At 38.2% G+C, this 23,231-nt stretch overlaps 1 protein-coding gene across 13 annotated transcripts in view; it reads left to right on the top strand.

The window, feature by feature from the left end:
- Positions 1-23,231, top strand: part of KLHL32 (kelch like family member 32) — a 234,664-nt gene that overhangs the window by 94,939 nt on the left and 116,494 nt on the right. For 9 of the 13 annotated variants that reach the window (XM_077903008.1, XM_077903009.1, XM_077903014.1 and 6 more), the window contains one exon: positions 5,566-5,673. The exons of 3 other annotated variants lie outside the window; for them this stretch is intronic. In XM_077903008.1, the coding sequence (XP_077759134.1) occupies positions 5,566-5,673 (108 nt within the window). Of the gene's footprint in view, positions 1-5,565; positions 5,674-23,231 lie in introns of those variants that run through there. One more of the 13 variants, XM_077903017.1, reaches the window with a different exon arrangement.

Genomic DNA, 23,231 nt, shown 5'->3' with positions numbered 1-23,231 from the left:
GTCTATTGGTCTTCTCATCTTTGAAGATGTAGAATTTCCATTGGTCAGTTTTGTGGCATAATGTACCGACCTGAACTGGGTTGTAGTTTATCTTGTGACTGCATGACAACTAACATGACCCAAATAAACTTAATTCATGTACTGTGATTTTAAGACTCAATTTGTGTCATTTCTGTGTGAAATACAGGAGGAATGACACACTGTAAATCAACAATTCTCTCTGTGGTTGTGGTTTAAGTGGATTGTGTTCCTACAAACTGGATTTTCAATTAGAAAGATTTGTGGGGCAGCAGCACATTATCAACCAAGAGTGAGCTGTGACAACTGTAAATCTCAGCCTGGCAAAGACTCTCCCAAAGACAAAAACAGCGTGAACCAAGGAAGAATCTGCACACTGCTTCCATATTTCTAAGCAGAACCTTATCCAATGCTTTGGCAGAATGTTGTGGCTTGATAGAGGGCATTGCCATATGTTCCTACTTTTTTCTAAATGTCTAGCTTTGCACTAATTTTTACTTAGCTTCTTTCTGTTTAACTGTAGCTACTTACCTAAAACACCTATATGCAAAAATATGCATATGCAAAAATTCTCTTCCTATGTCAGATTCATTATTTTTGCTCAGAACACTGTGGAACAGCTGGGTGTCATCTGAAGCTACATCATCATCTGAATTTTTGAAGAGCATGTTGGTTCATCATTCATTCATTCATCTGTATTTATTGCATGCATGCAGTGCTAGGGTCCAGAGGCTTCACAGTGAGGAGGAAGATATGGTGCCCACTTTCATGGAGTTTACCTTTTCAGGACATTCAGTGCTAAAAGATAGCACTGATAGTGATAGGTCCTATCACTTCTTTTGCCACCAAAGGACATTTTGTCCTTCACTGTGGGCTCCAGAAACTCTCTTGACATTGTTTCACAGGCTCTCTTGACATTTCACAAGCTTCACAAGCTGATAAATGACTGGGTTCTTCCTTACTTTGGTGGTATCCAGTGAGACTTTCTAATTGAGGTGTCTTGTAAGTTTATTAAACCCAAAACATAGACCTTGATTTAATAGTTCCTTTTTTTCTTCTAATTAACTGATATTGTAACTTTTAAAAATTATGTTTAAAATTTATGACATTAAGTTCCTAGGACTATATGATATGATATCAGAATGGAAGTTGTGTGTTTATGGAAATGGTGGTGATGGTTTTTATGATGTGGTCAGTCCTTAAAGTAGGGTATAGGAGTATGTGGTTAAAGTGAAGTCTTGTAGCCAGACAGGGATTTTGAGTGGGTCAGTCATTAGAAAAGTATTTCCTAAAGGAACAGATGGGCAGAGGGCAGAGGAGGGGCTGTTTCCTTGCTCTTGTTCCAGATGGGATCAAAGAGACACAGCTTGGATTAGAACAATAGCTTCTATTTATTAAGCATCTACTATGTGCCAGGTACTATGCCCGACATTAAGCATAATCATATCTAAACTTCAAGACAACTCTATGAGATTTGTATTGTCTCTGTATTACAGATAAAGGGCCTGAGGTTCAGAGAAATTAGCCAAGGCAAATTGCCACATGACTATAGGTTATGAACCCAGGATTTGAATCAGATGTGTCTTTCTGCACAGTCCTGAACATTAAAACTAAAAGTTTTCAAAAGACACTTGTTAGAAATACACAGGTGACACATATTTGTTGTAGTGATCCAAATGATACTATGTAAGTAAAGTAAAATTCATAGTCTTTTCCTTCCCTCAATAGTCATACCTTATGGGGCACCTTGGTGGCTCACTAGTTGAGCACCTGCCTTGAGCTCAGGTCCTGATCCTGGGGTCTTGGGGTGAGTCTTGTATCAGGCCCTCTGCAGAAAGCCTGCTTCTCCCTTTGCTTATGTCTCTGTATCTCTGTGTGTGTCTTTCATGAACAAATAAAATCTTAAAAAATAATAGTCATACCCTCGAACATAACCACAGTGATAAATTTGGTGTTCCTTTATTGTGTGTACAAACATGTACAATGATATATGTACATTGTTTAAGGGGTTGTATTCTCATTCCGACTCTACCAAGCCAGGCTTCAAGTTCAGTAGCTCACTGGTTGAGGATGCCTGTTCTATGCCACCTTTGCTATGATTGCTTTTGAAAGACCCCAAAGAAAGTAGATTCAGAAAACTCCCTTGGTGGCCTTTTCTTTTATTTAACCTTTGTTGTCAGGAACTTTTTGCATTTCATTAACCCAAAAAATTCTTCTGCAGTTTGAGTCCTTTCTGTCAACAGTGGAGTTGATGGAGAGCAGCTGGTCACCATTTCAAGTGCAGTTACAACTTGGAAGATCTGAAAAAAGAAGTTAGTGTTGGGAAAATAAAACATTGAAATACCTGTATACTAAAAAACACATTGGAAACAACTGAAATTTTTTCCAGTTTTTTTTTTTTTTTTAGAGTGGCTGTAAGAAGTCTAGAAGCAAATTCAGAATTACACAAATAGAAAGTCTTTTTTTTTTATTGTGACCTGTGCTTTTTAGTTTTGAAATTTTATTGATTTATTGATTTATGTTTTTAAGTAGGCTCCATGCCCAATGTGGGACTTGAACTCATGATCCTGAGATCAAGAGTTGCATTCTCTGTGTGAGCCAGACACCCCTGGTTTTGATTTTAGATCTTTTACAAAACGCATAAGCAGAATCCATTTGCATTAAAATCAATTTTCTGAGAGCCCTTTTTAAACTATTGCTACCCTTGATTAAAAAAAAAAAAAAAAACAAAATAAAAAAACCCAGAGATAGTATTCCCAATGTATCACTGCTTTTAACCAAAGAATACATGAAAACTTAATTGTATTTCATCATTATTCCAGTATGTTTCATTAAGACCTTACCATATACAGGCACTATAAAAAATACTTCATACATGTACTGTCATCTACATTTCAAACACGTTCATGAAGTGGGTACAATTTTTGGCCCCATTGTTTAGATAAGAAAACAGAGTCAGAGAGAGGTTACATGTTTGTCCCAGTAACTTGCCAGTGTGTGTAATCAAACCCAGAATAGTTTGATTACACATTTGCCTTTAATCACTGTGGTTCACCAAACCAAGGGTTATGTGATTTCAGATCCATTTTTCTTTACCAATCATATAGTACCTTAAATCCCAGTGGCAACACCATTAAGCCATATCAGTTCACTACCTATCCACATTGCCAAATATACCATATTGACCATTCAGCTTCTAAAGAAATGTCAGGTTTCATTTATTCATGATAAAGTAAATTCCTGAAAGTAAAATATTCTAAATGTTTGCTATTTAACATAGCAAATATAATTGAGTACGTTACCCGTTACATAATGCCTAATGTCTTTAGGATATTTTGAGTGTTTTTTTTTTTTCAAATTTTAAGCATTTAAAATGCCTTTAGAAGATTTCTCAAATCAAAAGAGAGCAATGATTTTCTATTTCTAACAATTAAAATTTTTAACTATAAGCTAACAGAGAATTCTGTTCATTATGAAAATTCAGAGCTAATGGAGAGAAATGAGGATCTCTGGAAAGAATAATGGGCCACCAATTAATACTGCCAGTCAGGGGTGCCTGGGTGGCTCAGTCGGTGAGTGTCTGACTCTTGGTTTCTGCCCAGATTGTGATCTCAGGGTCATGAGATTGAGTCCCGCCTTGGGCTCTATGCCGGGCATGGGCCTGCTAGGAATTCTCTCTCTCTCTCTGTCTGTCTCTCCTTCTCTGCCTCTCCCCTCTCAAAAATAAAAACCAAACAAAAAAACCACCATTCAATATATATTAAATTAAAATATATAGAGCTATGAGGATCAAAAACAAATTTATCACCATAAAAATTCTAAGACGTGAATATTATTAATACTTTAGTCAAACAAAAACATCACTTTTCTAAACTTAAAAAATTTAGTGTATACTAAAATATTTTCATACATAAGAGTAAGATCCCCCCCTTACTTTTTTGTTTTATCTCTATGAAGTTAGCTAAGCTGCAGAATTTGAAGGGATAGTTTCCTTAAGACTTTTATCACTTCTGACATCTATTGCAAGTTTGAGGGATTCCTAAAATTATTCTCATATTCAATAATTCACTAGGAAGTCTCCCAGAACTCGCTGAAATGTTTTATATTTACTGACTTTTTGCAGGGAAAGGATACAAATTGAGTGTATCCTACAAATTGGGGAATTAGACAAGGAAAGACACATTGAACAGAATCCAGAAGTGGACCACATACAGAGCTGCTGGCCATCCTCCCCCTTTGGAGTCATAGTATATCTCCTCCTGGCCATGCTAAGTGATAAAATGCCCAGAGGACTGCCAACCAGGGACACTCACCCAACCTTTTGGTGTTCAGAGTTTATTTGAGGCTCAGTTATAGATTGCCCATGTGTTTGACCTTTTGTACCCCGCCTCTCCTACAGGTCAGGCTAATACCTTTCATTCTCAGTTTCTGGAGGCCAGAACTGATATACTATGGTGCAAACCCCCATAATAAATCATGTTGTTAGACTGTCATTGGCCAGGCCAGACAAACAAGAACACTCCTGTCTGGCAGGATATTCCAAGGGCCTGGAGATTTCCAAGGCCTGGAGTGGCCTTTCAGAAGCCCAGGGAAAAGTCCAGAGCTCCCTTTGGGTAAGGTTAATTCTCCACTATATAAATGTATACTTCTCTAAATTATGTATTTCATTATTGGTAACCCAAAATGGAATATTCTCTTTATACCTGTTAAGTCAACCTTTTTAAAAGTATACAAATTACTGTGGGTTTCCTTGTTTGTTTTTGGACATGGGATATGCAGATATATTTTTTAAAATTGTCAAGTTTTCATTTTTTTTAATTTTCAAATTTTCATTTGACATACTGATCATCCAGTAGAACTGATTTTCAGTAAGTTGGCCATTTGGAGAACTGGTTTGGGGCAAATTGATTTTCACTAAATAACTTAGTGATTCTCAAACTTAAGTGAGCATCGGAGTCATGTGGATGGCCTGTTATAACACACATTGTTGGCCCCCACTGTGAGTTTTCTGATTCAGTAGGTCTGAGCTGGGGCCCCAGAAATCTGTACTCTAAAGTTCCCAGGTGACGCTGATATTGCTGGTCCAGGGTCCACATTTTGAGAGCCACTGGAATAGAGTGTATGATACATGGCAGATGAGAGGAATGAGCTGTGCCATTGAGATGAGGCAGAAAAAAAAGGCAAAGAGTCAGCAAACGAAAGTTCTACTTTCCATGTCCTGTTGGCAGGAGTGTTTGAAGTTCTCCAGATTTCATGATAGTTGTGAGACCCCAGATCCAGAGAATGAGTTCAGTGAGTGAGCCTAAACGTAGTTACCTCAGAGAACAGTCGTGGGGTTAAATAGAACTCTGTGTGTGAGGTGTACGGTGCCATTTGTGTGTTATTGTAGCTGTTTAGACAGCAAAGTGATTTGCAGTGGCTTGTTTTGAATACCAAAATCAGTCTTTAATTTATACAATGTTTTTCTTTCCTAGTCTGCCTAGGACTTTGTCTTATTCTCTTGCTTTGTAAATTCTGTCTCATTTCTCTCATTTTCTCCCATCTCAGGCCATGTTCAGTCTCTGTATGGTGGAAAGTGGAGCTGATGAGGTGAATTTACATGGTGTGACCAGCCTTGGTTTAAAGCAGGCCCTGGAGTTTGCATACACAGGACAGGTATGGTACCACATGTCATCTTAGAGCTTAACATTTTAACTGCAGCTAACCAGAGGGGATTATCCTTGACATCTGAGATTTAGGTATTTCTCTTGTTATTTATTTTGATGTTTAGAAAAAGAAAAAAAGCTCACATCTCCTTAATTTTATAACTAAAATGATTGAAAGGTAAAGCAATTTGATTTTAAATATGACCTGGGTAACATAATATTTTAATCTGAGCTCAGTGGCTTGCTGGTGTAATTTTAAAACATCCTAAAGAACCGTCGTAGAGGAAAGAGTTTGAAAAATAACTTGAATTGTTATTACTGAAGCTCTGTTACTTAATCATGGCTTTATTGGCTGAAAAAAGTTAAAGTTCCAAGAAGTTATCTCTGGCGCCTTTTCACCCTGTCCTACACATGTCTCAGAGTTAGGGTCTCAGTTATTAGATTATAACGTGATAGTTTGAGAGCCAGAACCATTCATCATTAAAATTGTCATAGGATTTACAGAGATCTCCAGACAACATCCATTTTCTCTTTTTTAGTGAGAGAATAATAATGATGACTAATAGAATGTAAGAGCCAGGTCAACATATGACTATCAGAGAAAATCAAAATAAAACTATGTAAAGACAGTATGAATCCAGATCCAAAGCATCATGTTCTTTACTAGTTTCATGCTATTGAGGCAATTATTAGAACACACAAAAACCTTCCTTTTAAAATTATTTTTAATTGAGATATAAGAGATATATAACATTGTATTAGTTTTGGGTATAGAACTTAATGATTCAATGTAAGTACTACAATTAATTTAACATCCATCACCACACATAGTTACATTTTTTGTCTTATGGTGAGGACTTTTAAAATCTACTCTCAATATCTTTCAAACATACAATAGTATTTCAAATATATAATATTTGAATACAAAATTTTAAATATACGATAGTATTATTGACTGTAGTCACCATGCAGTACATTACATCTCCAGGGCTTGCTTACTAAACCTGGAAGTATGTACCTTTGACCCCCTTCACCCATTTTACCCACCCCCCACTCCCCATTTCACTTGAGAGCCACTCAACTGAGTCAACCCACATACAGACTGGATGTTTACCCTCTTTCATAAAGTTTTGTTTTTTTAATTCCATTTTATTCAACTTACATTTACTGTCTTCATGCTAAAATAAGGGCCTCTTCTGTTGGTAGGCCCATATCCTGGTGGAGTAAAGAAGCATAGACATAATCAAATGTACTCATTGTGTTAGAGAGGTACAGTAGAAGCAGAATACAAGAAGCATTGGAGACAAAAAGCAGGTTGTGGTCAGCTCGGGCCATCAGTACCAACTTTCACAGAGAAGGTGGTATTTGGGTCTTGAAGAATGTTGGGAGCTCTGTTTTCTACTAAATTTCCCTCCTTAGAGAGGCTTTCTAAACCATATGATATTGTCCATTTTCTTTTCCAGAACTAGTAGAATTTGAGATATGTTTCATAGAGTAAGTGAGGCAACTTGGCAGCAGAAATGAAAATAGTGGGTAGAAAGGAAAAAAGCATCCATTAGGTAGCAAGTGCAAAGGGAGATACAAAGGAAATGGATCACAAATTCAGAGGCAGCCCAGTCAGATTTCATGCCTTATGAAATTCAGGTGGACAGTTATTATTCACAGAGTTACCAAAACTGATTCCTACTGAGGTGAGCAAACTATGTCTTGTATGCTTTTTGGTTTACAGATATAAAGACAGATACCCGCTCTAAATTGTGTCTATTGTAGATTTCTTTCTTCGTGTCTGAAATATGGTCATGCCAGCACTTGCCTATCTGTAAACTACTATTGATAACCTATAGCTCATACTTTCCTGGGGTGCAGTGGGAATGAAATAGTACATTGTGTGTGTGTGTGTGTGTGTGTGTGTGTGTATTGTGTGTGTGTGTGTGTGTGTTTGATAAAACTACCCGAGTAATTTTTGTACTTAGCTGCATTGGTAATGGAATGGTTTAAGCTCAGAAATTATAGGCTGCAACACTTTTAAATCATGAGTAAACAGAAGGGTGCAAAAACTGCTATAAAGGCTGAGACAGAACACACATGCAGATATAAGTGGGTGTCTTATTATTTGCCTTGATTGCCCTATAGTTTCTTTCACAAGTATATATATATATGTGTGTAGTATATGTAATGCTATGGCATGGACTTTTTGAAGGGTAAGAAAACTGCTTGGGAAGAAGTTTGCAGAAGGGAAGCCATATCTCATTGCTTAGGAGTCATATGCTCATATTCCACTTTTATGAGTTAAAAAGAATGCCATTAATGCTTAAAAAAAAAAAAAAAAAAGCAAGCCCTAGGGCCAAACCTGAAGTTGCATTTATTCTGCCCAGTGACCCACTCTTGATATGTATACCCACAGACCAGCAACAAGCCTGCAGCGTACGGCAATAACTCATCTGTTCAGGTTATGTCCTGAGGGACAGGAAGTGGGCTGACATTTCGTGGAGCATCTTCTTCAAGACAAGGGCACTGCCCTAAGGATTTTATGTGTGTCGTTTGACCTAATCTTCTAGACAGCTCTGAAGAATGCAGTGATCCCATCATGCCCAGGAAGATGACGAGCCCAGGAAGGTACAGGGAATGACTCAAAGCACTCTCCCAGTGTACAATGACTCAGTGAGTCAAGCCCAGTCCTCTTAACTTCAAATCCATTTTTCTACCTTAATGTCCTATGTCGCTGAGGAAAGGTTAACTCGTATTTGTTCTACTTTGTTGAAGGAGGCAGGGAAGCATTTGGACATTTTAGGGAGTGAACTGTTTTGATGGTTCTCTCATCCTGGGTGCCTTTGCAACACTCAATTCATGAGAGCTTCAGGTTGCACTTGTACTCTATGTAGGATTACTCTTCACTGCACAGTGGAAATTGATATAGGCTTTCTTGGACGGCATCCATGGTACTTTGCTTTCTTCAATACCAAAATGACCTTATGATAAATTTGTTTTCTTTTTGAGACATGAACACAGATAATGGCAAAAAGTGAAATTGCAGTATGCTTGGGAAATGCAAAATGCTGCTTTCTCTTACTATGGAATTGATGTTAGCAGTAAGCAAAGACTGGAATATGGAAGCATGAATACAAGTAAATAGTAAATAACACTAGATATTAGATATTCACTAATATTATTAGATATTAGATATTCACTAATCTGTTGTCTTTAGCTATGATATAGATTTGTAAAAGTCGGGGTTAACATTGAACTTATCTACCACTAGCTATTTCTACTGGCAGTTGATTATACCTTTAGATGGTGGTAGTAAGCATAGTATAAAATATAAGTATTTTAAATGTCTGAAAATCATTGCTGTCGTGGGAGATAAATTGGAAGTATCGCGTGGGTGCGATGAGTGAATGCTGCTACGTGTGATAAGACGTGTGCATGTTCCTCCTACGTAATGCTCTAAAGCATAACCTCCTTAAAACTGATCACAGATTTCATCCAGGAAATTTTAAAGAAAAAGCAAACTTTTCCCCTAATGCTAATGTATCTTCTGAAAGTGCACGCACTTTTCTTATCAAGGAGTCTACATGGGGCCGAGTAAGCGCACACTCTACTTTCACACTGAGTAGAGATGTGCCCTTCCTATGGGCACACCCTACTTAGGGCACAGCTTGTGCAGAGACTGGGATGCTTTGCAACCCTGTGGGTGTGTTTGCATAGCCATAAAGAGCAGAAGCAGCTGTGAGGGCAAAGAAGCCAGGCTACTCTCCAGGTCCTATTCTGGGCTGGTGCTGAGAGCCAGGTCAGAAGCAAGTGGTGTGATGCAAACTGTCACTGGGCAGCTCTGCCTTAGGGAGGAAAGGACAAAGTAAACTTAAGAAAACACAAACTCTCTCTTAATCTGGTGGGCAAGACTGCCTGTTACCTAGCCTCCCTCAGTCTCCTCACTTTCCAGCTCTCTCCATATTTCAGACCAGGGAGGAAAAAGAGGGAAAAAAGGATTCTGATGAAGATATTGCCTGGGAGGAGGATTCCCAGTCTGAACTAGACAAGAGGTCAGCCACTCAGGAGTAAGTAGATGTTGCTAAGAAAGCCCAGAGACACTGGGGATCGATTAACAGCAAGACCCTTCTATAAAGTGAAGAGCCCTACTCAGAAGATGGAAGACTTCTAACCTCAAAGGTCCTGGAATAAGCCTCTAGGAATTTGAGTAACTAAGGACCAAAAGAGGAAGCAAAGAGGACTGAAAACCACAATAAAGTTCACTGGTTAGCACTCCAGCTGTGATGATATTAAGGATGATAGACTATGTGCCAAGTACAGTGCTTAATACCGTCTTTATAGGGGAACAAGGGCTTAAGCCTAGTTAGCTTCCTCTTACTTTCCAGGTAACTGTCCTCCTGTTCTGTCCCTTGTAGTCTTATGGAGAGAGAAACTATGCACCAAATGTTAGTGATATTTGTAGTTCCCTTTAGTATTTCCACCTCCAGGTACTGCCAGCTTTGTCAACCATGAACCAGCCATATCCAATCTGGCCATCTGAACAAAAAGGACTCTTTGGTACCTGTGTTCCCTTGCTTTTCTCTTCATTATCCAGTAACTCTAGTCTTGGCCCCCCAATACATGGAAGAACCCATCTCTTTGGGACTCCCATCCTAATTACCTTCCTCTAATACGGAGAATGCTTTAGTACAATATTCACAAGGATATTTTGTGTAACCATTAATATTAATATTTTAGAGCCTTTGGAAATGTAGAAAAGTATGATGCTCTATTAAGTGAAAAAAAATTTTAGCTGTAATTGTGGTTATGTAAAAATATTCATGCAATCAGAAATTGTAAACTCCAGGAAGCTATTCCTTAATATTCATGCTCTTTGCAGTGGTTTTACTTCCTGATTCTTACTTGGTTCCTTAATAGGTTCACATTATTTTTTTTTACATAGCATTGATAAGGCATACATTGTAGCATTCCATTTTATGATCATTGAAACTGTATTTGTAATGCATAGTTGAATATTTTTCTCTGTAGACCTGAGTGTCAGGCTCAATAGCAAAGTGACAAGAGTCTTAATTAGAACTGCATCCCATGGACCATCCCTACATAGGGATAGATGTGTAATTTTACATGGACAAAGCCCCCATAAGATTTACTTACAAACATAACCTGGTTGAACTAAATGGTAGCCCATGAACAAATCCGGGAGAAATTTTTCTTAAGTGCGTCTCTGGGGACCAACATTCAGGCTTTTCAGTGGTTTAAATAATTTAGCTGTAGAATTCCTTCTTTACCTGGAAGTACCTCCAGAAGCCTGGCAAGCAAAAGGCCCCCAAGTACCTGCATTGTGCCGTAGGCTCTAGAGAGCAGTCTAAAGTCCACATTCTAAGGAAGAATATTTTGAATTGTACAGAAAATGTTCATTTTCTCCTCCCCTTAATTCTTGTCAGAGCTGTGCCAGAATCCATACTGGAAGGTTTGAGAGAGTAAAATGAAGGAAGCTTGAATTTCATCAGTGACTTGTTGATTTCTTGGATCTTTTGAAATTGCATTATCTGCCCTTGGAGAGATTTTCTCTTTTATCCGTGGATCATTGAAGCAAACATACAAGCAGATGTATCCACTTACGGTTTTGGGATGAAGATGTTCCTTGTTCTCACTCATCGTTTTACAAAAGTATCAATTAACTTGATAGACAAGAACTATATGCCAAGTGGAATTTTTATGGTTTCTCAAGATGTCAGGTAAAGCAAAAAATGTTGACATGTCTTGGTGGCCAAAAGTGGGAAGGACAGGTTAGGGACCTAATCATTTATTGTGGAAAAAGGAGAAGTGAGATTTTAGAGGTCCAGGTCCCGACCCCTGGAAGCCTTCTTTTCTCAGCTGAGGACCCAAGATCCCAAGGACTCACAGGGCCTGAAGCCTGTCTGTTCTTCAAGGAGAACAGCTGAGTCAGGCAAAGTGAAGCCACATGGGAGGAGCTCCTCCCTGTAGAGCAGGACCAGTTCTAATTAACAGCTTCAGCCAGCCTGTTCTATATTAAATTTGTGCATGCCGTCTGGCCAGAATGTAACCAGGTGTAGTTTATGCTGCAAGAATTATAAAGCCATTTGCTCAGCATATCAGTATCTAAAATAACTCTCTGTGAAGAAGTGTAACTGTGGCCACACTTCTGAGATTTGCTTTCATTTGGTAATGAAGCTGATACTTAAATTTTTTTTAAAAACTTTCCTGACTTTTCTGTACTAATTTGCAAGTTTTGGGTTTCTGCGTTATCTTTTAGGCATTCTCTAAAACCAGAATGGCTCCCTCACCTATGCAAAATTTGATTCAGATGTTGAAACTGGAAATAACACGCATGTACCAAGAGGATGTAAAAAAGGCTTATTACTCACACAATGAGGCTTTCTGGGGAGGACAGGGCAGCTCCCAAGCAGGCTCAAAAATGGCTTCACAGGGCAAGCAGGGCAGTGATTGGCTTTTATTGTGGTTAGGGGATGGAGCTGGAGGATCTTCACACAGGCTGGGGCTTGTGTGGTTTGAACTTCCTACCAGCACCACAGGAGAGAGCACTGAGTCTTTCTCCTACTTTTTTCTAGGTGTGAGGGAAGCAGGGAGGAGGGGGTGCTGAGACTTGAAAGCTGTTAGCAGACAAACATCAAAAATGGAGTCAGACCTCAGTTACATTAGTCTAGCATTCTACTTGAGTGATAAGTCACGTTTTAGGCACAGATATTTTCCTTTGAGATATTGTGAAACTCAGTCACTTAGAAAAACAAAACATGTCTCAACAATATGCTAAAAGCATTTGTGATCTTTCTCAGCATTAATTCTGTGCTGAGGAACCCTTCAGGGGTCAGGGTACTTGAGCTCATTGTGTACAGAACATGCATATCCAGATGGGGTCTCTGGATATCTGAGTTAGCTTTAGATGACAAGGATGAGTGTGGCCCCTCTGTGTTTTAACCTTATCTTTATTTATTTATGAAACTCCATTCAAATGAACTAGATTTGTTGCCTCTCTTTCCTCTACTCTCCTTCTGACTCTATCTCCCATCCCCACCCTATTGCCAGTATAGAAAGAGAAGTATTTCCTGTATGCTTTTGATAATGGTTCTGTTGTCATAAGTGGGGCAATAAACAAACAGCCCTTTTCTAGCTGATGTCCTCCAAAGTGGAATTGGCTAATATCCAGCAACTTAAAATAGTAGGTCAACCCGCTTAGTTAATTCAGGGTAGATTTTGCACTTCTGTGCGCTTGTTTCTTTTGAATGTTTTAGCAGAAAGTGTTATTGCCAGACATTTTGTATTTTATGATACCCATCTGAAATTTTTTCCTTTGCTATGGTGGATGAACAGTAATTCTTGTTTTATAGTATTTCTAAGCAGAAATCAAAGTGGAATTTCTCAGCAGGGCTCTTTCTTGGTCATTAGAATTTCTGAGTGTTGGCTGCTCTCCAAAACATTCCCTAAGGAAATTCTGACCCTTCTTTTAGGGGCTCCATCAAATCACTTCTGAGTGGAAGGAGGTTAACAGTTTACTTAATGGAGAAACTTGATTAGCTTATTAATTTTCATAAGAAGATGTCAGCCTATTGATGGCTTTTTAAAGTACCTAAGCTTTTCCCCTGATTCAGCAAAAGAGAATAATTGCACTCCAGCCTCAGCCTATTTTCTGGGACAGTTTTCACTAAAAGTTCATTTGGAGAAATTATATACATAATGGATTCCTAGAAGATACACTGTCTCTCAGGCTTGGTGATTCTCAACCTCATCTATCAGACCTTAATATAAAAAGGCAACATTGAATGTTTTAGGTTATCCTGAAATGAAATTCTTAGATATTATAATTACTTTACACATCAAAAAGAAACCTTAACTATATATGAAGAGTAAACAGAAGGAAAGAAAGTATAATAGAAATGATATGTATTTCAGTTGATACATACTGGGGTAGATCTCTTTAGGAAACATAATGAAACAATTTTCTAAAATAGTAAAATTCCATAGAAAGCAAAGTAGTAGACTTTTTAAAAAATTTATTTATTTGAGAGAGCATGTGTGCACACAGGTGTTGCATGATGGGGGAGGTAGGGGCAGGGGGACAGGGAGAAGCACACTCCTGGCTGAGCAGGGAGCCTGACTGGGGCTCAATTCCAGGACCCCAAGATCATGACCTGAGCCAAAGGCAGAGATGCTTAACCAAGTGAGCCACCCAGGCACCTCAGCTTTTCTTGGTTTTTACTGTGGTAGCATTCCTGGAGAATTCAGTGTATCTTGACATAAAAACAAGAAAAAAATGTGTTTATATGTAAAACAGAATTAGATTCTGGGCTCAGATTTTTCTAAGTAAGTTTTTTCATTTATGTGCATGTCCAGCAGGGAATTCAGATGTGTAGGATAGAGGGTGTTTCTGTGGTTTGTGACTGTCCTGTACAGTGTGACAGCATCCTTGGCCACTACCCAATAAATGCCAATAGTGTCCCTCCTCCTGGGACAACCAAAAGTACCTGCACGAATTTCCATATTGCTCCCTAGAAGGCTGTACTGCCTCTATTAAGAAGCAATGATCAACTATTCTAAATTTAAAAAAAAATTTTTTTAAGATTTTATTTATTTATTCATAGACACAGAGAGAAAGAGGCAGAGACACAGGCAGAGGGAGAAGCAGGCTCCATTCAGGGAGCCCGATGTGGGACTCAATCCTGGGTCCCCAGGATCACACCTCAGGCTGCAGGTCCCCAGGATCACACCCCAAACTGCTGCGCCACCGGGGCTGCCCAACTATTCTAAATTTTATACCTGGATCAAGGTTGAAAATCAGAAAACTAAATGTCTGGGTTCAAAGAATTATTGACTTACTTTTTATGCAATGCTTTATAAAATACACTATCATCACCAGGTAAGTCATGCAATGACACTCTTAATATCTTCAGGAAAATTTCCATTAGATCTCAAGGCCTGGAGAAGCTAGGATTCATTTTCCCTTATTAAGGTTTTTACCCTTATTAGGTTACATTTTTTATCTTTTTACCCTTATTAAGTTACATTTCCTTTTTAGTTTGATTCTAGGAAGCTTAGAGGCATGTTTGTGGCCTACTTTTAATAGTTACAAGGATGGTGCTCCTGGGTGGCTCAGTTGGTTAAGTGTCTGCCTTTGGCTCAGGTCATGATCCCAAGGTCCTAGAATCAAGCCCGGCATTGGACTCCCTGCACAGCCAGGGAGTCTGCTTCTCCCTTTGTTCTTCCCTACCCCACTTGTACTTTCTCTCAAATAAATAAATAAAATCTTAAAAAATAGTTATAAGGATATAAAAACATATGTATATATACACCTCCTCTCCTGACTTCATGTTACTTTTTGTTTCCTATTTTCTCTTAGCTTGAGTTATTTTTGTTCCTAATTTTTAAATGCTTGTTATTGATCCCTCAGATCCATATCAAAATGAGATATTATGGGGCACCTGGATGGCTCAGTTGGTTGAGCATCTGTCTTCAACTCAGGTCATGATCTCAGGGTCCTGGGATTGAGCCCCGTACTGGGCTCCCTGCTCAGCAGGGAGTCTGCTTCTCCCTCTGCCCTGCCCCTTCCCCTGCTTGTGCTCTCTCTGTCAAATAAATAAAAATAAGATCTTTTTTAAAAAATGAGATATCATATAAATAAATATATTGGGTAAATAAAGAGATTTGGGGCCTCTGAACATCTTTGAAATCCCAGAGGTACTTTAATGTTATTTGTAGGCATGAATAAAGTGGTGCTATACCCGATTAGTTCTGCCTTTGAAAATGAAGTGTCTCCAAATTCCCAAGTTGTTCCATAAATAAACCATTCCACTTGCTTTCTAAATTTTTTCCATCCTTGTTTTCAGCACTAAAAATAGGGCATATCATTCTTCATTTTTGAAAATAAAGAAAAAAATCACCCAAATGGTTACACAAACATAAAGAAGAATAAAAATGAAAGCAATATTCATCTGAATTCTATTCACCCAAATTCTCATTTACTTACACATTATATGTTCTCTTTCTGTTTTTTTTTCCCCCTGGCCTTTACTCATATGCCTAAGCAGTTTTATATAATTTTTTGTGATTATAATTTACTTAATTTCTTCTCTGGAATTAGATAAAAGTACATTTATCCACAGTATATAAATTTAGTTTCTTTCTTGGAGTTAGATAAAAGCACGTTTATCCATAAATGCTGTCTTATTATAATCTAGTTTTTTCTTTCATTTGGATCACTTAAAAAATTAATTAATTTATTTGTTGAGAGAGAGAGAGAGAGAGAGAGAACGCGAGTGAGTGAGCGCTCTCAAGAACAGGGATGGGGGCGCAGGGGGAGGGGAGGAGAGAGAGAGAGAATCCTAAACCGGCTTCAGGCTCAGTGCTGAACCTTATCCTGACTGGGCTCAATCTAACAATCCTGAGATCATGACCTGAGCCCCAATCAAGAGTTCAGTGCTTAATAGACTGAGCTACCCCGGCACCCTGCATTTGGATTATTTTAAATAAATTCATACACCTGGGATTACTTGATCAAGAGGAAGAAGTATTTTTCGTGAGAACTGCCTTCTGAAGGAATTTTACAATAGCCCACTGTTGGACAATGAGCTTTTTAAACTTTTTTTCCTTAAAATAGAATTCTTGAGCCCTCTGCTGGAAGCATTTAGTATTTGTATGAAGTAGTAGTATATGGGAGTTTTACGGTTCCAATATAAGACTTTTATAAAGAAAACAATCTGATAGCAAAAATATATGGTCTCTGTGGTTGATTTCAATATAAAAAACAACTGGCCAAACAGAAGTTTTAAGATTTATATTACAAGTAGGTATTCCATTTGAATAGAATAATGATGCAGACATTCAATTCAGATGGACTGATTTAAATACATCAAGTGACTTCAGTTAATTTGTATTTCATTTGTATACTTCATTAAAAAATCCACTTGTAGTTTATTCTCAAGTTGAGAGCCACTAACTCATCATACTTAATGAGCACCTACTTGTTAAAAACTTACTAGATGTTAAGGATGCACTAAAGAAAAAGAAATACATGGTGAGTGCTTTCTCAGAGTGGATTGAATAGTGGTTGGAAATGCCAGATCAACATACCACTGCATTTATGGAAATGGATTATCATTCTCCCAGCCCCCCAATTTCCTGCGGGCGGTACAAAAGACCCTTTAAGTGTCCCTGGAATTGGGAGGGAGGAATGGGGGACATAAAGCCTGTCCTACCTGAATTCCAGGCTGGAGAAGGTGGGTTCAAAGGACCCTGGGTTCACCTCCTGTCAGCACCAGCCCAGCCCAGGCCTGGGGACCTGGGGGTTGGTGATTTGGGGGACGGTGCTACACCTGTCTCCATTGTTTGTTTTACTTCCCCAAAAATGGATCTTTTTTTCTAAAAGTCCTAGAGAATGGGGAATTGTTCCTGTGTATATATATATATATATATATATATATATATATATATATATATATTTGTAAATATATATTTTTAAAGGTGAAAAAAATTGTGTATGGAGCATAGTGAAGTCCTTGAAGATGTTTGATACTGCATAAGTTATAATAGTTCTGATAGGAACTAGTTCTGGTTAATTTGCATTTTACTTTGCAGGGAGAAAAATTACCTATTTGATATATGGTAATTGAACAGATCTAGGTCCTGAAAAATGAGTCATAGCCATGCATGGATCTGTCAGGGTAGAAAAAGTTTGGCACAGTTCAAAGAATATAGCCACTGACCTTAGAGGGAACCAAGCCTGGTTCTAGCCTTCGGCAATTTTGGAGAATTATCCATTGCATCCCACTATAAGTATCAACTTTGGGGTGGTTGCTGGGAAAAGTTACAATTTTCACTTCAAATCCATGATTCCATTTCTCAGATGGAAACACATCCTTGCCAGGCAGTGCTAGTTGGTTTCCAAGTAAACTTCTTTTTCCTGGCAATTTTCTCATTTCTTCTCTCTTCTCAAACTTTGCCCCGTACCCCCATTACCCTACCTCCAGTACACACAGCACAAGGAAAACTCACCTACCATTGTGAAGATAGATGCAGACAAGAAAATCTGCATCTTTTCACCATCAAATCCCCAAACCCCTGTTTCTGTGCACTTGTTCTGTGTATTCCTATCTTTTATGATGGAAGAGGTATCTTGTCAAAAGTTAATCTCTCCACCGAAGCTCTGGATCTTCTCAGGCTTCACTCCCCAAATCTTCATTGCTGTCTCTTCTGTTTATTGTACATGTTTCAAAAACCCTTTTTAATTCTTATATTCCCCTTCAGCTACCACTTATTTCTCTACTTGGCTTCACAGCAGAATTTTGAAAAAAGTTGCATGAACTTACATTTACTCATTTTCACTTTACCACTCAAGTCCTGAGACTTCCATCATTCTACTGAAATTGTTTTTGACAGTCTCAGATATTGCCAAATTAATTAAATAATGTCACCATGACCTCTCAACTTCATTCAATGCAGCCAACCTGCCTCTCCTTTGAAGGCTTTTCTCTCTGGGTTTTTGTGACATCACACTCTCTGGACTCTTATTATGTACCCTCTCAGATCCCCTTCCCATCATTTCTTTTCAGATGACTTTGCTTGTTCCTCCCCCTCTACAGGCTCTGAATTAATTCCTCATGTGTCAGGATCCTTTTGTTTAGTCTTACTTCTTTTGTAGTGTCATCTGGAGCCATGCTCTTTTGTACAATATTATGCTATTGATGCCCAGCCCCATTTATACTCCATATCAGGGATTGAAAACTTTCTCTGTGAAGGACCATTTAATAAAGTCTTTGGCAGGCCACATAAAGCTCTGTTGCAACTACTCCATCTTGCTGTTATGGCATGAAAACCACCCGACACAAATATGTAGATAAAAAGCTATGTTCCAGTAAATGGAATGACTATATTCTGATAAAACTTTTTTTATGGATACTAAAATTTGAATTTCATATCTTTCTCACATCATATAACATAGGCGCACTTTGTTTTATTGTGCTTCACTTTATTGCACTTAGCAGATACTGGTTTTTAAAAAAAATATTTATTTATTCGAGAGAGAGAGTATGCACGTGTGCATGAGTAGGGGGAAGGACAGAGGGAGGGGAAGATCCTCAAGCAGACTCCATGCTGAATGTGGAGCCTGATGAGAGGCCCGAACCCATGACCCTGAGATCGTGACCCCGAGATGCTGACCTGAGCCAAAATCAAGAGTTGGAAGCTCAACTGAATGAGCCTCCCAGGGTTCCCTGCAGATACTGTGGGTTTTTTGTTTTGTTTTGTTTTGTTTTGTTTTTTAACCAGTTGAAGGTTTGTGAGAAGTCTGCATCTGCAAGCCTCTTGACACCATTTTCTGAATACCATTTGTTCATTTTGTGTCTCTATGTCACATTTTGATAATTCTTGCAGCATTTCATACTTTTTCATGATTATTGTATTTGTTATGGCGATCTGTGATCAGTGATCTTTGCTGTTACTGTTGTAATTGTTTGGGGTTCCTGAACTACACCCATATAGTACCACAAACTTAACTAATAACTGTTATGTGTGTTTTGACTGCTCCAGTTATTGGCCATTCCTCTGTCTTTCTTTCATCTCTTTCTCCATTTCTCCATTTCTCCTTCTATTGAGATTAAGCCAGTTCGAGTTGGCCTCTAAATGTTCAGATACAGGAAGAAATGCAAACTAGAAATGATTAATCTTAGTGAGTAAGGCATGTTGAAAGCCAAGACAGGCCAAAAGCAAGGCCTCTTGCACCAAATGATGAGCCAAATTGTGAATTTCCTTCCTGAAGGAAATTAAAAGTGCTACTTCAGTGAATAATACATGATTGATAAGGAAGCAAAACAACTGAATTACTGATATGAGGAATATTTTAGCGGTCTGGAGAGATGATGATCAGATAGGTCCAGCATTCCCTTAAGCCAAAACCTAATCCAGAGCAGAGCCTTAACTCTCTTCAGCTCTGTGAAGGCTGAGAAAGGTGAGGAAGCTGCAGAAAAAAAGTTCAAAGCTCACAGAGGTTGGTTCTAGAAGTTTCAGGAAAGAAGCTGTCTTTGTAACATCAAAGTGCAAGTTGAGGGACACCTGGGTGGCTCAGGGCATGATCCCAGAGTCCTGAGATCAAGTCCCACATCAGACTTCTGCATGGAGCTTGCTTCTCCCTCTGCCTATGTCTCTGCCTCTCTCTCTGTGTCTCTCATGAATAAATAAATAAAATCTTCAAAACAAAACAGAACAGAGTGCAAGTTGAAGCAGCAAGTGCTGATGTAGAAGCTGCAGCCAGTTATCCAGAAGATCTAGCTCAGATAATCGATGAAGGTGGAAACACCAAACAACAGATTTTCACTGTAGACAAAACAGTCTTATGGAAGAAGATGCCATCTAGGACTTTCATAGCTAGAGAAGAAAAGTCAGTGCCTGGTTTTAAAGCTTCAAAGGACAGGCTGACTCTCTTGTTAGGGGCTAATGCAGCTTGTGACTTTACATTGAAGCCAGCATTCATTTGCCATTCTGAAAGTCCCAGGGCCCATAAGAATGATACTAAATCTGCTCTTCCCATGCTCTGTAACTGGAATCAGAAAGCCAGGATGCCAGTACATCTGTTTGTAACATAATTTTCTGAATATTTTAAGCCCACTGTTGAGACATAATGCTCAGAAAAAGATTCCTTTCAAAATATTACTGCTCATTGACAATGTACCTGGTCACCCAAGAGCTCTGATGCAGATGTACAGTGAGAATTATGTTATTTTCATGCCTCCTAACACAACATCCATTCTGCAGCCCATGAATCAAGGAGTAATTTCAACTTTTTTTAATTTAAGAAATACATTTCATAAGGCTCTGGCTGCCATAGATCATGATTCCTCTGATAGATCTGGAAAAGTAAATTGAAAACCTTCTGGAAAGGATTCACCATTCTAGATGCCAGTAAGAACACTGATGATTCATGGGAAGAGATCAAAATAACCCTAACAGGAGTTTGGAAAAAGCTGATTCCAATCCTCATGAATGAGTTGGAGGCGTTCAAGACTTCAGCAGAGGAAGTAACTGCAGATGTGGTGGAAATAGTGAGAAAACTAGGATTAGAAGTGGAGTCTAAGGATGTGACTAAATTACTACAATCACATGAGAAAACTTGAACAGATGAGAAATTGCTTCTGATGGATGAACAAAGAAAGTTGTTTCCTGAGATAGAATCTAATTCTGGTGAAGATGCTGTGAAGATTGTTGAAATTACAACAAAGAGTTTAGAATATTACACACATCTAGCTGATAAAGTGGTAGCAGGGTTTGAGAGGAATGACTCCAGTTTTGAAACAAATTCTGCTGAGGGCAAAATGCTATCAAACAGCATCATATGCTACAGAGAAATCATTCATGAAAAGAAGAGTCCATTGATACAGCAAACTTTATTGTTGTCTTATTTTAAGAAATTGTCATAGTCCCATCAACCTCAGCAACCACCAGCCTGATTAGTCAGCAGCCATCAACATCCAGGTAAGACCCTCCACCAGCAAAAAGATTTTGACTAGTGAAAGCTCAGATGATGGTCAGCATTTTTTAACAGTAAAGTATTTTAAATTAAGGTATGTACATTGTTTTTTTAGACATAATGTTATTACACACTTATTAGACCACAGTGTAGTGTAAACCCAACTTTTATGTGTACTAGAAAACCAGCAAATTAATTTGGCTTGCTTTATTGCACTATATACTATATTATGGCGTGAACCTGCAGTATCTCTGAGGTATGCCTATATTAATCTTTTGGTTTTTTCCCAACTATTTTATAAAGTTAAGACCACTCTTAGAAATTAGTAATCCCCCAAATGAAATACTTAGAAATAAATCTAACAAAATATGAACAAAATCTGTATGGGAAAATTATGAAACTCAATAAAAGAAATTCAAGAACTAAATGGAGAGACATTACACATTCATGAGTAGGAGGACTTGTTAAGATGTCAGTTCTTCCCACTTTGACTTATAGATTCAGTATAATCGTAATTGTATCCCTAGCAAGTTATTTTATGGATATCAGCAAACTGATTCCAAAGTTGACACAGAAAGGCAAAAGACCCAGAATAGCCAACAAAATATTGAAGGAGAAGAACAAAGTTGGAAGACTGGCATTACCTGACTTCAAGAGTTATTGTAAGGCTACAGTAATCAAAACAGTGTGGTAGTGGTAAGACAATAGACACATAGATTGATAGAAGGGAATAGAGAGCCCAGAAGTAGACTCGCATAAATATAGTCAACTGGAATTTGACAAAGGAACAAAGGGAATATAATGGAACAAGGATAGTCTTTACAACCAGTGATACTGGAACAATTACATATCCACTTGCAAAAAAATGAATCTAGATAAAGACTTTACATTCTTCACAAAAATTAATTCAAAATGGATCACTGACTCTAAATGTAAAATGCAAAATTGTAAAACTGCTAAAAGGTAACAGGAGACACTTAGATGACTGAGTATAGTGATGACTTCTTAGAAATAACAGCAGAGGCACATCCCATGAAAGAAATAATGGATAAGCCGGACTTCATTAAAATTAAAAAAACTTCTGTTCTGCAAAAGCCAATGTCAAGAGAATGAGAATACAAGCCACAAACTGGGAGAAAATATTTACCAAAAACACGTTACAAAACCAAACGTTCTTATCATACAATATAATAATCACTCTCAGTAGTTACTCAAAGGAGTTGAAAACTTACCATCCACACAAAAACCTGGACATGGATATTTATAGCAGCTTTATTCATAATTGCCAAAAGCTGGAAGCAAGCAAGGTGTCTTTCAGGAGGTGAATGGATAAACTATCATATATTCAGCCAATAGAATATTATACAGTGCTAAGAAGAAGTGAGCTACTAAGCCATGAAAAGACATAGAGGAAACTTAAATGCATATTACTGAGTGAAAGAAGCCAGTCTGAAAAGGTTATATACTTTGGGATGCCAACTGCAATTGACCCTTGAAGAAAGTGAGGGTTAGGGGCACCAACCCCTGACCTGTGCAGTTGAAAATCCACATATAACTTTTCATTCCCCCAAAACTTAACTTCCAATAACCCAAAGTTGACCAGAAGCCTTACCCATCACATAAACAATTAACACATATTCTATATGTTATATGTATTATACACTATAATCTTACAATAAAGTGAGATAGAGAAAAGAAAATGCTATTAAGAAAATCATGAGAGAATACATTGCTGTATTTATGAAAAAAAAATTCACATGTAAGTGGACCCATGCATTTCAAATACCTGTTGTTCAAAATTCAATTACATATGACATCCTGGAAAAGGCAAAACTGTGAAGTAAAAAGATCAGTGGTTGTCAGGGGCCAGGGGGAGGGAGAGAGGAATAGGGTAGAGTACAGAGGATTTTTAGGACAGTGAAAAATCTTTGCTACTGTGATAGTGGATATATGTCATTTTACCTTTATCCGAACCTCATACCTGGAGTGAACACTATGTAAAACTATGGACTTTGGGAAATGATGATGTATTAGTGTTGGTTGTAACAACTGTATGGCTCTGGTGGGAGGTGCTGGTAATGGGAGAG

The sequence above is a fragment of the Canis aureus genome, chromosome 7 (genome assembly GCF_053574225.1).
Source record: "Canis aureus isolate CA01 chromosome 7, VMU_Caureus_v.1.0, whole genome shotgun sequence".
In the NCBI taxonomy this organism is placed as follows: Eukaryota; Metazoa; Chordata; class Mammalia; order Carnivora; family Canidae; genus Canis; species Canis aureus.
Note: the sequence above shows the minus strand (reverse complement) of the source record. Positions and strands in the feature narration are given on the sequence as shown.